At 37.7% G+C, this 14082-nt stretch overlaps 1 protein-coding gene and 1 long non-coding RNA gene across 11 annotated transcripts; both read right to left on the bottom strand.

Annotated features, from left to right (window-relative positions):
* Positions 1 to 828: 828 nt before the first annotated feature.
* Positions 829 to 11154, bottom strand: LOC113310932. Of its 10 annotated transcripts, none has more exons than XR_003341472.1 (4): positions 10691 to 11154; positions 10259 to 10370; positions 1299 to 9520; positions 829 to 1096 (listed from the first exon to the last, which is right to left on the bottom strand). It is a non-coding gene; the product is annotated as an uncharacterized LOC113310932 (long non-coding RNA). The 10 variants fall into 10 exon arrangements; XR_003341470.1 differs by having other exon boundaries at positions 829 to 1408; positions 1661 to 9520; XR_003341467.1 differs by having other exon boundaries at positions 829 to 1735; positions 2473 to 9520.
* A 644-nt stretch (positions 11155 to 11798) lies between these two features.
* LOC113311980 (uncharacterized mitochondrial protein AtMg00860-like) lies at positions 11799 to 12146 on the bottom strand. The gene has a single exon (XM_026560760.1). It carries the CDS (start codon positions 12144 to 12146, stop codon positions 11799 to 11801), a length of 348 nt encoding a protein of 115 aa, XP_026416545.1.
* Positions 12147 to 14082: the final 1936 nt, after the last annotated feature.

Below are 14082 nucleotides of genomic sequence, written 5' to 3'. Positions count from 1 at the left end.
TCAGATTATGGATGGTAGGATGTACTCATGTGTGATGCAGTACCCATTTTAGAGAATAATGATTGCCAAAAATTACTCACGAAGACATTGTCTCTATCTGAAACAATAGTCTGGGGTATCCCATGGAGTTTGATAATAGAGTCTAGGAATACCTTAGCTACTAAGGTAGCAGTATAAGGGTGGTTGAGTGCCAAAAAATGGTTGTACATTGTGAGTCTGTCTACCACCACCAGAATTACTTCCTTACCCATTAACTTTGGAAGCCCTGAGATGAAGTGCATGCTGCTATCTTTCTAAGCTTGGTCAGGTACTAGCAAGGGTCGAAGCAGGCCAGCTGGAAGAGAAGTAGTAGTTTTATGCTGCTGGAAAATATCACACTCTTGCATCATCTATAAAATGCTCTGTTTAAGTCCCTTCCACTAAAAATACAACTTATCCATTTGGTAGGTATCTCTAGAACCAGAATGACCACCTACTGAAGAAGCATGTATGGCAACCATAACCCTTTGTTTCAAGTCCTCATGGTCCCCAATGTACAGTCTTCCTTTGTACCTGATTACTCCTTGTTCATAAGTGAAGTCTCCAAAATAAGGTGTAACCAAAAGTGTAGCGACCCAAATTCTCTAATCTGAGTTTAAGACCCTGAACCCACACTAGTGGTGCTAAAGTAAGTTAAGGTTCGCAGCTGACAAGATGGATACATAAGAGATGATCAACAACACGAAAATTTTCCTCAAGCTAGGCTACAAAAGAAATTGATTAACTAAAATTCTTTAGCTCGCTGAAGTAAAACCTAAATCCTTTAAAATGAAACCTTCAGCACAAGTGTAAACCGGCCTAGACCCAAATTTGGCTATATTCATAACATTACTAACTAATTTACATACGGTGTGTTTGTGATAGTTAATTAAACATAATTTACAATAGTTGCTTACAAGCAAAAAAAAAATACATCCTTGCTGACCACAACCACAGTACTGCCTACAAAAAGATACCGGCAGTTACCTTCCTATACACAACCAGACACCCTACTCAACCCAAAAAATAACCTCTCCTTAGGCCGAGTCTGCGCCACTTATCTCAAGATTACCTGCCACTAAAAGGAGATGGAAGGAGTGATCTAAACAAGCTCAGTAGGAATACTTACACTTCTCAAATGGAACCATTAAAGTTGAATATCAAAATAATACAAATTTATCAAACGTTGAAAGCACATTTAACCCACTGAAATTAGACAACATATACTTCACAAACATTAAAATAAGGCAAAAACACACAAATCAACCATGTATACAGACCTACTCCTCTTTCACACAATTTATAATATGGTGGTAAACTCCGAACTCGCAAATTCACCCCTAATAGCATATATGGATGTCAATCAATTCTGAACTCGCAAACTGATGACCTGTATAAACATAAAAGCAGGTATAAAAGAAAGAGCACAATCCTAAATACCAAAGAAGGAAATTCTTATTTCCCATTACACTCATAAGACAAGCAAGTACACTTCAGGTCCTTTCCAAGTAACGGAAAGGTTAAAGGAGCCAACAAAAATGTTAAGGAATTAAAGTTTAACCATGCATGAGTTTGATAAGGAAGCTAAACATAGTTTTGTAAAAGACATCAACGGTTACAAAAGAGACATGTAAATTCCCACCTCAATCCGCTACTCAAACCTCAATCTTCGCAATCCTCCAACTGAACTCAAAGACACCTAGTCAAACAGTAAATCCTGCACAATGAAGTTGATTAACACTTTCTTCAGTTTCAGCCCCTAACACCCTTGTAAACAACACGAAGGTCTAAGTTTCAGGGTGCATAAAACATTCATCTCTGATTCATTTCAAACAACTAATAGCTCTTTTGAAAGATAACAATCTCCACTACATTTTTCTTTAATACATCATGAACCAAATCGATCTCTAACATACCCATGAAAGTCCATAAAGACGTCTACTCACAGCAGTTACAAGCAAATCCTAGATTTCAAAATAAACTCTAAAATTATACACACTTAGTCAATTTAACTCTAAACCAAGCAACAAAATCCTCTAAAGTTTGGTAGTTCAATATACTGTAATCCCTATATAAGTCTAACGCTAACTCAAGTTGTAAGCGTCAAATTTCTTAAAAGTAGAACTGACAGAGGTGCAGGGCAGTTGTTACACAAGCTGGCATACTTCAAATTGCGTAATCTTAACTGCAACATTCGAATAACATGCTGGATTATTTGCTCAAAAGATATCTAATGCTTATCAGTACAAGTCTCAGGCTAGATTATGAAGCATATACGTCAAAATCACTGTATAGAAGAACTGATTGAGAATATGCATGTCTTACATCAATTAGCTCAGAGCATAACACTTAATATCCCAGTTGATTCATCTATCAAAAGACCAAAATTTCATGAAAAGAATCCCTAACTCAGTTCATCATCTAAAGTGCCCTAAAGTCGAGCCAAAACATCACCTGACCATACATAAGAATTCTGAAGTGCTGCTGTGAATTCCAATCCAACAAACCTTCATATCAAGACTAAAATTTATGGTATCATGAACATCACAGTAAATCCAACTCCTCCCTAGCAAAAATATACTCCTCAAGAATCAGTGGTCAAGGATTAAGAACAAGATAAACACACAACAATGAAAATGATTTCCAACGAAGATCCTAGGTTTCTGGTGTTCCACAGACCTGAAATTCACAAATCCCTTCCTTTATTCGAGTTCTAATTTTATCATGCTTTTAGTCAATACATACATATGATATCAATTTCAATAAACCCTAAGTCTGTTGATAATGAATTTGACAAGATCAAGATGGAATCAGTAATAAGAGGTTCGATCAATAGCTATCATATTGAGAAGAATTTGTCGAAACAAGAACAATCAGAGTTGAGTCATACCTTTAATTTCAAATTCGGATCGAGAGAAAAGAAACCCCTTTTCAAATACTTTCAGATCTTCCTGGAACTAAGTGATTCACGAGTTCATGACCATCACTTTGCTTTCTATGAATTGAACTCAGAAATCTGATATAGGTTCAACTGATTCTGGTTTTTCTCTTGAATCCCTCTCGATTTCTCTCACAGAGTACTACAGATGTTGTAAGAGAAGGCAACTAAGTTCAGTTGTTTTCATCAACATTTCTCTTTTCTTTCCAAAATATCCCCTATGAACACGAGCCCGTGTCAGGGTAAACATTCGCCATGTATCCAAACTGATGATGACTAACTCACAAAAAAAATCAGCTTTCACAGGCTCCTAACACGTCAGTAAGCTAAGTTTGGCACCACCAAAACAAGCATACAAAAACACTCATCCTAACAGAAAGCAAAAACTAATACCAAACAAAACTTATCCAACCAAAATCATGACCTGGACCCTAGGTGTCAAAGCGAAACTCCGCCACGTTTCTAGCCAAGAAAGAAAACAAGTGAATATGTACTCTAGGTGCAACTCTTCTGATTTGCACCAACCTGACATACTAATAAGCCAAACACACAACCACAAACACAAGGCATAAATGTACATTGATTAGTCAATAATCAGACTATAAACAATTGGGTTCCTACAATCACCCTACCTAACATAACTTTTCGTCCTCGAAAAGAACAAAACATACCTCAAGAAAACAGCTCTGGATATTGAGCTCGCATATCGGATTATTTCTCCCATGTAGCTTCATCGGTATTGTGATGAATCCAACGCAGTTTCACTAGCGGAATAATTTTTTTTCTCAAAACCTTCTCCTTACAGTCCAGAATATCTATCGGCTCTTCCTTGTATGTACCATTATCTTCCAATGGCAGAGATTGCCATTCCAAAACATGAGAGGGATCAGACTCGTAACCTCAAAGCATAGACACATGAAATAAATTATGAACATGACCCATGCTTGCTGGTAATGCGAGCCTGTAAGCTACTTCCCCAACTTTCTCAACAATCTGAAATGGACCAATAAACCGTGGTGCGAGTTTTCCCTTTAATCCAAATCTAGTAATTCCTTTTCTTGGCGATACTCGTAACAACACATACTTCCCAACCTCAAACTGTAGTGGACGTCGACCATGATCTGCATAACTCTTCTGCCTACTTTGAGATGCTCGAAGACGTTCTTTAATGATCTTAATATTCTCTGTGATCTCTGCAACTACTGTCGTCCCAGTCAACAAACTGTCTCCAACCTCTGTCCAACATATCGGTGATCTACACGGTCGCCCATATAACGCTTCAAATGGTGTCATACCAATACTTGCCTGATAACTATTGTTGTAAGCAAATTCAGCTAACGGCAAATGACTCTTCCAACTACCTTGAAAATCCAGCACACATGCCCTGAGCATATCTTCCAGTGTACGTATAACCCGTTCTGACTGTCCATATGACTGCGGGTGAAAAGCCGATCTAAGATTAACATTGGTACCAAATGTTGTGTGAAGCCCTTTCCAAAAATCAGACGTGAATTGAGCACCCCTATCTGATATGATGGACAATGGAACACCATGTAGCCGGACAATCTCGGAAACATACGTTTGTGCTAGCTTGTCTACTGAGTAAGTAGTCTTGACCGGTACAAAATGAGCCGACTTCGTTAATCTGTCCACCACAACCCATATGGAATCCATACCATCACTAGTTCTAGGCAACCCAGTAACAAAATCCATTGTAACATGTTCCTACTTCCAATCTGGAATAGGTAAAGGTTGAAGAAGTCCCCCTGGTAATTTGTTTTCAGCTTTTACTTGTTGACATGTCAAACATTTCTTCATAAACTCAGCAATAGATCTCTTCATTCCAGGCCACCAAAAGTTTCTTCTTAGGTTTCTGTACATCTTAGTGCCGCCCGGGTGAATAGTGTAATGAGATCGATGCGCTTCATTCAAAATTTCATTCCTCAGTTCTAACCCTGTCTCTTTTGGCACCCATAAACGATCCCTGAAACGAAGTGTATCATCAGAATGTAGCTTCCAATCCTTGTTGTCTTTATCATTAGCCATGTCGAAATATTTTACAAAGTCTTGACTTTCAACTTGAACCTTGGCTATCCTCTGAATCAAGGTAGAGTGTACTGTCATTTGAGCTAAATAACTGGTGCAAACACCATCATCTTATGATTCTTGTAATGTGTAATCTATTGCCTCACTCAACAACATCCATTTCATAACCAACATGTGTGCCATAATCCCTTCTTTCTTACGACTAAGAGCGTCAGCCACCACATTTGCCTTACCCGGATGATACAACAAGGTAAATTCGTAGTCTTTCAAGTACTCATCCCAGCGGCTTTGTCTCAAATTCAAATCCTTTTGTGAGAACAAATACCGTAGACTCTTATGATCAGAATATAACCTGAATTTTTCTCCATATAAATAGTGCCTCCAAATCTTAAAAGCAAATACAACAGCCGCCAGCTCTAGATCATGTGTAGGATAATTCTTCTCATGAATCTTCAATTTCCTGGAAGCATAGGCAATGACTTGTCTATTCTGCATTAATACACATCCAAGACTAACCGAAGATGCGTCTGTATACACGTCATAAATTGTCCTTGGACTCGGCACGGTCAACACTGGTGATGAAGTTAAACGATTCTTCAACTCTTGGAAAGCAGACTCACACTCAGCTGACCATTCGAATTTAACCCCTTTATGTGTTAACCGACTAAATGGTGATGCAATTTTGGAGAAACCCTGCACAAACCGACGATAATAACCTGCCAACCCTAAGAAACTTCAAACTTCTGAAACTGTTCTTGGTTGCCGCCAGTTCAAAACACTATCAACCTTTGAAGGATCTACTGCAATTCCCCCACTTGAAACGACATGACAAAGAAATTTTACTTCATTTAACCAAAACTCACATTTACTAAACTTTGCATACAACTGGTTTTCACGCAGAGTTTGGAGAACATTTTGCAAGTGTATCCCATGGTCTTCAAGAGTCTTTGAATAAATCCAAATATCATCAATGAACACAATCACACATTCATTCAAATATGGCCAAAGTACCCTATGCATCAAATCCATGAACATTGTTGGGGCGTTAGACAAACCAAAAGGCATAACGAGATATTCATAGTGCCCTAACGTTGTCCTAAAAGCTGTTTTTGGAATGTCACCTTCCTTGATTCGCAACTGATGATACCCTGTCCTAAGGTCAATCTTAGCAAAGAATTTAGCATCTTTCAACTGATCAAACGAATCATCTATCCTTGGAAGTGGATACCTATTCTTGATAGTGACTTTATTTAATTCCCGATAATCAACACACAACCTAAACGTATTATCCTTCTTTTTCACAAACAAAACAGGAGCACCCCATGAAGAAAAACTAGGTTGAATAAATCCTAAACTTAATAACTCTTCTATCTGTGACTTTATTTCTTTCTTTTCACAGGGAGCCATACGGTAAGGATTTTTCGAAATTGGAGAAGTTCCCGGCAATAAATCAATGCAAAAATCTATCACTCTCTTTGGTGGTAACCCTGGCAGAACATCTGGGAATACATATTTAAAATCACACACACTACAGGTATTGACTCTACTGTCACCGTATCTTCAGTGACACAAGCAAGCAAACCAAACCCATTTTCACCAACAGTTTTTTTTCAGTTTCTGAAACAAACTCTGTGGTTTTATGGAACCCTCAAACACAAACGGAGATCTACCAGGCAATAGAAATGTAACTACTTTAGCAAAACAATCCACACTAGCATGATATTTAGCTAATCAAATACATACCTAGTATGACATCAAAACCACACATTTCTAGCACAATCAAGTCTGCGGTTAATTCCTGATCATCAACCATCATCAAACAATTCTTGCAAACTCGAAAAGGAAATTTTTTTGTCCCCAATGGTGTAGCTAAAGCTAAAGTTTTGTTGTTACATATCATGTTTAACTCCAGTTCAGTTGCTATGCTTAGGTTTATAAATGATTGAGTAGAACCAGTGTCTATCAACACATGCACTAGGTGATTGAACAATAACATCTTACCTTCAACCACCTGATCGGTCGCTGAGCCATCCCCTTCCACCATTGTATACAATACTTGACTCTCTTCTGATTCTTCTTGATTAGAATTTACTACTGGCTCCATTGCATAAACCGCTCCTTGATGAGTTAACCCTGTTGGTGGATTCTTTGGGCAATCCCTCTTCAAATGACCCGATTCACCACAGCCATGACACCTGAAGGAACTCAAACCAGAACTGGTTGGTGCAGTCGGGTGTACTTGCTGGAACCGTACTCATCTTCCTTGAGGTCTAACTGAAGGTGGACGTATTGCAGATGGTGCTGTTGCTGATCCCGTTGACCATGGTCTTACTGGTGGTCTGAAAAATGTCTGATTAGGAGCTGAGAACATTGACCGTTTTGCTGGACCTTGTCTTGCTGAAAACTGTTGCGACCTTTCTCTAACTCGTGTTGCAAGTTGATCCTCCATCTCTTTTTCATAATCAAGAGACCGATTCAAAGCATCCCCATAAGTCCTGATTCGTAAACATGAGAGTCGTTTCCGCATCTCGGGATCCAATCCTCTGATAAATTTCTTCTCTTTAGCCTCATCAGTGGCTACCAACTCTGCTCCGTAATGCAACAACCTTACAAATTTATCATTATAAGTGCTAACAGACATACCACCCTTTGTTAAAGACATGAATTCATAAAATTTCCTATCTCTTGCCGCATCAGGTACATACTTGTCCATAAACAAACTTTTAAACCTATCCCAGGTCATTACCTCACAGTCCGCTTTCATTACTTCCTTCCACCAAACTCGTGCTGGTCCTCGAAATCTGTAGGTAGCCAACTTGACCCACATATCTCTATCATCGGTTACATGTTCTAAAACATGTTCTGCATGTTGCAACCATTCTTCCGCCTTTTGGGATTTGGTGGGCTTCCCTCGAATTCCTCTGGAGCGAGCTTTACATACTGTTGAAGTAACTGTCCGAGTAGATTTTGATTTCGTCCTGGCATAATCAGATCCATAATCAGATCCCCTTGGTTCGAAGTCTGACCTGCGCTCCCTGAGTTGTGTCGTGGAGGCAAAATCCCAAGTCTTTCTTCCAATAACAGTTGATGTTGCCTCATCTCCGCCATAGACTTCATTAATAACTACAGATTACTACTCTCAATATGCTGACCAGACCCACCCTCCAAACTCTGATTTTCATTATTGTCTGTCATACTCTGCCACCGCAACTTGAACATAAAACTTAATATCTAAAACTTTACAAGACATATTATAAGCACACTACTCACAAACAACAACAAAAAACAACTACTATATTCAATAAGATTTTTATTCGTGATGTCTTTTAGGTTCTAGCTTTTACTAAGCGCCCATATAAGATCTACTAATGGGCTCTGATACCAACATTATAGCGACCCAAATTTTCTAATCTGAGTTTAAGACCATGAACCCACACTGGTGGTGCTGCAGTAAGCTAAGGTTCGCAGCTGACAAGATGGATACAAAAGAGATGATCAACATCACGAAAATTTTCCTCAAGCTAGGCTACAAAAGAAATTGATTAACTGAAATTCTTTGGCTCGCTGAAGTAAAACCTCAATCCTTTAAAATGAAACCTTCAGCACAAGTGTAAACCGGCCTAGACCCAAACTTGGCTATATTCACAACATTACTAACTAATTTACATACGGTGTGCTTGTGATAGTTAATTAAACATAATTTACAATAGTTACAAGCAAAAAAAAAATAAAAAATCACCCTTACTGACCACAACCACAGTACTGCCTACAAAAAGATACCGGCAGTTACCTTTCTATACACAACCAGACACCCTACACAACCCAAACAATAACCTCTCCTTCGGCCGAGTCTACGCCACTTATCTCAAGATTACCAGTCACTAAAAGGAGATGGAAGGAGTGAGCTAAACAAGCTCAGTAGGAATACTTACACTTCCCAAATGGAACCATTAAAGTTGAATTTCAAAATAATGCAAATTTATCAAACGTTGAAAGCACATTTAACCCACTGAAATTAGACAACATATACTTCAAACATTAAAAGAAGGCAAAAACACACAAATCAACCATGTATACGGACCTACTCCTCCTTCATACAATTAATAATATGGTGGTAAACTCCGAACTCGCAAATTCACCCCTAATAGCATATATGGATGTCAATCAATTCCGAACTCGCAAACTGATGACCTATATAAACATAAAAGCTAGGTATAAAAGAACGAGCACAATCCTAAATACCAACGAAGGAAATTCTTATTTCCCATTACACTCATAAGACAAGAAGTACACTTCAGGTCCTTTCCAAGTAATGGAAAGGTTAAAGGAGCCAACAAAAATGTTAAGGAATTAAAGTTTAACCATGCATGAGTTTGATAAGGCAGATAAACATAGTTTTGTAAAAGACATCAATGGTTACAAAAGAGACATGTAAATTCCCACCTCAATCCGCTACTCAAACCTCAATCTTCGCAATCCTCCAACTGAACTCAAAGACACCTAGTCAAACAGTAAATCCTGCACAATGAAGTTGATTAACACTTTCTTCAGTTTCAGCCCCTAACACCCTTGTAAACAACACGAAGGTCTAAGTTTCAAGGTGCATAAAACATTCATCTCTGATTCATTTCAAACAACTAATAGCTCTTTTGATAGATAACAATCTCCTATACAATTTTCATTAAGACATCATGAACCAAATCGATCTCTAACATACCCATGAAAGTCCATAAAGACGTCTACTCACCGCAGTTACAAGCAAATCCTAGATTTCAAAATAAACTCTAAAATTATATACACTTAGTCAATTTAACTCTAAACCAAGCAACAAAATCCTCTAAAGTTTGGTAGTTCAATATACTGCAATCCCTATATAAGAACTAAGGCTAACTCAAGTTGTAAGCGTCAAATTTCTTAAAAGTAGAACTGACAGAGGTGCAGGGCAGTTGTTACACAAGCTGGCATACTTCAAATTGCGTAATCTTAACTGCAACATTCGAATAACATGCTGGATTATTTGCTCAAAAGATATCTAATGCTTATCAGTACAAGTCTCAGGCTAGATTATGAAGCATATACGTCAAAATCACTGTATAGAAGAACTGATTGAGAATATGCATGTCTTACATCAATTAGCGCAGAGCATAACATTTAATATCCCAGTTGATTCATCTATCAAAAGAACAAAATTTCATGATAAGAATCCCTAACTCAGTTCATCATCTAAAGTGCGCTAAAGTCGAGCCAAAACATCACCTGACCATACATAAGAATTCTGAAGTGCTGCTGTGAATTTCAATCCAACAAACCTTCATATCAAGACTAAAATTTACGGTATCATGAACATCACAGTAAATCCAACTCCTCCCTAGCAAAAATATACTCCTCAAGAATCAGTGGTCAAGGATTAAGAACAAGATAAACACACAACAAAGAAAATGATTTCCAACGAAGATCCTAGGGTTCTGGTGTTCCACAGACCCGAAATTCAGAAATCCCTTCCTTTATTCGAGTTCTAATCTTATCATGCTATTAATAATGAATACATAAATAAATTTCAATAAACCCTAAGTCTATTGATAATGAATTTGACAAGACCAAGATGGAATCAGTAATAAGAGGTTCGATCAATAGCTATCATATTGAGAAGAATTTGTCGAAACAAGAACAATCAGACTTGAGTCATACCTTTAATTTCAAATTCGGATCGAGAGAAAAGAAACCCCTTTTCAAATACTTTCAGATCTCCCTGGAACTAAGTGATCCACGAGTTCATGACCATCACTTTGCTTTCTATGAATTGAACTCAGAAATCTGATATAGGCTCAACTGATTCTGGTTTTTCTCTTGAATCCCTCTCGATTTCTCTCACGGAGTTCTACAGATGTTGTAAGAGAAGGCAGCTAAGTTCAGTTGTTTTCATCAACATTTCTCTTTTCTTTCCAAAATATCCCCTATGAACACGAGCCCCTGTGTCAGGATAAACATTCGCCACATATCCAAACTGATGATGACTAACTCACAAAAAAGTTCAGCTATCACAGGCTCCTAACACGTCAGTAAGCTAAGTTTGGCACCACCAAAACAAGCATACAAAAACACTCATCCTAACAGAAAGCAAAAACTAATACCAAACAAAACTTATCCAACCAAAATCATGACCTGGACCCTAGGTGTCGAAGTGAAACTCCGTCACGTTTCTAGCCAAGAAAGAAAACAAGTGAATATGTACTCTAGGTGCAACTCTTCTGATTTGCACAAACCTAACATACTAATAAGCCAAATACACAACCATAAACACAAGGCATACATATACATTGATTAGTCAATAATCAGACTATAAACAATTGGGTTCCTACAAAAATCTTGGGAATGAGCTTCTCTGCTAATTTATCTTGAACATAGCTCCCTTGTACTTCATCCAACCATGTTGGTTGTAACATTGAGGTGACATTGCAGTCAGCATCTTCTGTTAGTTGAACTCTTGATAAGGCATCTTCAACCCCATTTTCATTGCCCTTTCTATACTTCAGTTCATAATTGTAGCCTAACAATTTGCTTAGCCACTTCTGCTGCATCATGGAGTGAACCCTCTGATCCAAGAAATGTCTAATGATCTGGTGATCTGTGTAAATGGAGAATTTGGCTCCCAACAGGTAAGACCTCCATTTAGTTACTGACATGACTACAACCATCAATTCTTTCTCATATGTTGACAATGCTAGGAATCTCGCCTCCATCCCTTTATGAAGAATGCAATGAGCCTCTTATCCTGCATCAAGACTGCTCTTACTCCTTAGTCACAAGCATTTGTGGCCAGCTGAAATGGCTTCTCAAAGCCTGGCAAGGTCAATACTAGGGTGGTAATCATGGCTGTCTTGAGTGACTCAAATGCCTTCTGAGCCTCTGCACTCCATCTGAAACTGTTCTTCTTCAACAACTCAGTTAGTGGTTTTGCAATGAGTCCATGATGATGCACAAATTTCCTATAATACCTTGTCATCCCTAAGAAGCCTCTCAACTCCTTAAAGGTCTTTGGAACTGGCCAATTCTTCATGCATTCAACCTTGGATGGATCAACATCTACACCTTCACCTGATACAATGTGCCCAAGATACTCAATGGATGACTGTCCAAAGAACATTTGCTCATTTTAGCAAACAAACTATGTTTTTTTAGTAACTCTAGGGTGAGCTCCAAGTGTTGAATATGAGTCCTCATATCTGGGTTGTAGACCAAGATATCATCAAAGAAGACAAGAACAAATTTCCTCAAATAAGGTTTTAAAACATCATTCATCAGAGCTTGGAAACGAGCTGGTGCATTAGTCAGCCCAAAGGGTATAACCAAGTATTCACAGTGGACTTGGTGTGTCCTGAAAGCTGTCTTATGAGTGTCTGATGGATACACCCTAATTTGGTAGTAGCCAGCCCTCAGATCTATCTTGTGGAATACAAATGCCCCTTTAAGCTAATCCAGCAGCTCCTCTATAACCAGAATAAGGTATTTGTCTTTTATTGTAAGGTCATTAATCTAAAAACTCTTATCTTCCTTTTCTCTCACTGTTCTTACCTTCCTCTTCTCTCATTCTTCTTATCTTCTTTGAGCTGCTCTGATACCAATTGTACGGGTCTACCTTACAAACGGCACAGAACATCTCAAAGAAGATAAGATCAGTGAGATAAGAAGAATACAAGAGTTTTAAGATTAATGATTTTTCTGCCTCACAGTCTATACAACACAGCAACATAAACCAAACCCTAATGAGTAGTTGTGCGACTCACACAGTCACGTAACTAACTCATGTTTACCAACGTAAGCACAATTAACTAATAACAAATAGCTACTAATAACTCATGTTTTTCTGCATTTGCGGTTTCTTCGTTAACAAAATCTTGTTGTGTCTTTTACTTTTCTATTTCTGCAATTATAATTGTTTATTATAATTAAAAGTAAAATACACAAACGTTAACTTTGTATTACTTGATAATGACCCTATAGAGTTTGGTTAAGTCCGAACTTATTATCAAGTAATTACACTTTGATTGTTGTATTATCTTTATAATCGAAATTTTACAGGTTGTACGCTAAAATCAATTCAAGTAGATAAGTCCATCATAGTTGTTGAATACGACTTGATTGATCTTGGATATTGATCTTTGGAATCGTCCAAGTACTCTGATGGAATAATCAGGTTCACGGACTTGTCTCCTTTTTTACATTCTTCTTGTGAGAGAAAGAGATATAATCTTTTTGTACAATTTATGATTGAGATTCATTAAGTTAAACTCTCGGAATTGTATTTGATTTTAGTCCATACAGGTTGCCTAAGAAAAAGTTGGTAGTGTATTTTGGTACCCCCACGTTTTCAAAAGTAATGCAAGACACCCTACATTTTGTTAGTCAGGTTAGCTGCAAAACGTAAAAACCTTGAGACCTCGTTCAATTTGAACACAAAAAGCTGTTAAAAGCACTAGCCTATTATAAGACTTCAGTTTGGAATGTAGTTGAGACAAAATTATCCCTCCAAGCTACCCTGCTTCGTTTGTGTCCCTACATCTCTTGATTTCTCGCAAGAACCTACACACTTGATTCCCGTAGTTGATGTCCATTACATGACGATGATTTATTCCACAGTCTTTCGTGAAGACCGGCAATACCCTTCCTCAAACAGGACACCTGGTGATGGCCTTTCTGATTCAAGATCAAGGAGACATCAATCTATTTCCTGATTTAGACGAATATAAATTTAAAAAATTATGGTTCATTCTCTTAAAAAGTTACAAAATACCTAATCAACTATCTATAAAAGAATAAAAATTAGAACTTAGTCAAATATGAACTCTTATGGAAAGCTTACAAACAAGATTTCAGTCAATAAGAATTATACTCAATCGTGTTGAAGTTTTCTATCTAATCAGAATTAAATCAGTATGGGAATTATATCAAGTGAAGGACCATGGGATAGACAAGAATTAGAAACAGATAAAATACAAATACATGTTACAAAACTATCGTTCTTTGAAGATTAGTGAAACTGTGCTTTACGAATTCCGAGTAAAGTCTTTCGAAGTCATACC

The sequence above is a fragment of the Papaver somniferum genome, chromosome 9, assembly GCF_003573695.1.
Source record: "Papaver somniferum cultivar HN1 chromosome 9, ASM357369v1, whole genome shotgun sequence".
Classification (NCBI taxonomy): Eukaryota; Viridiplantae; Streptophyta; class Magnoliopsida; order Ranunculales; family Papaveraceae; genus Papaver; species Papaver somniferum.
Note: the sequence above shows the minus strand (reverse complement) of the source record. Positions and strands in the feature narration are given on the sequence as shown.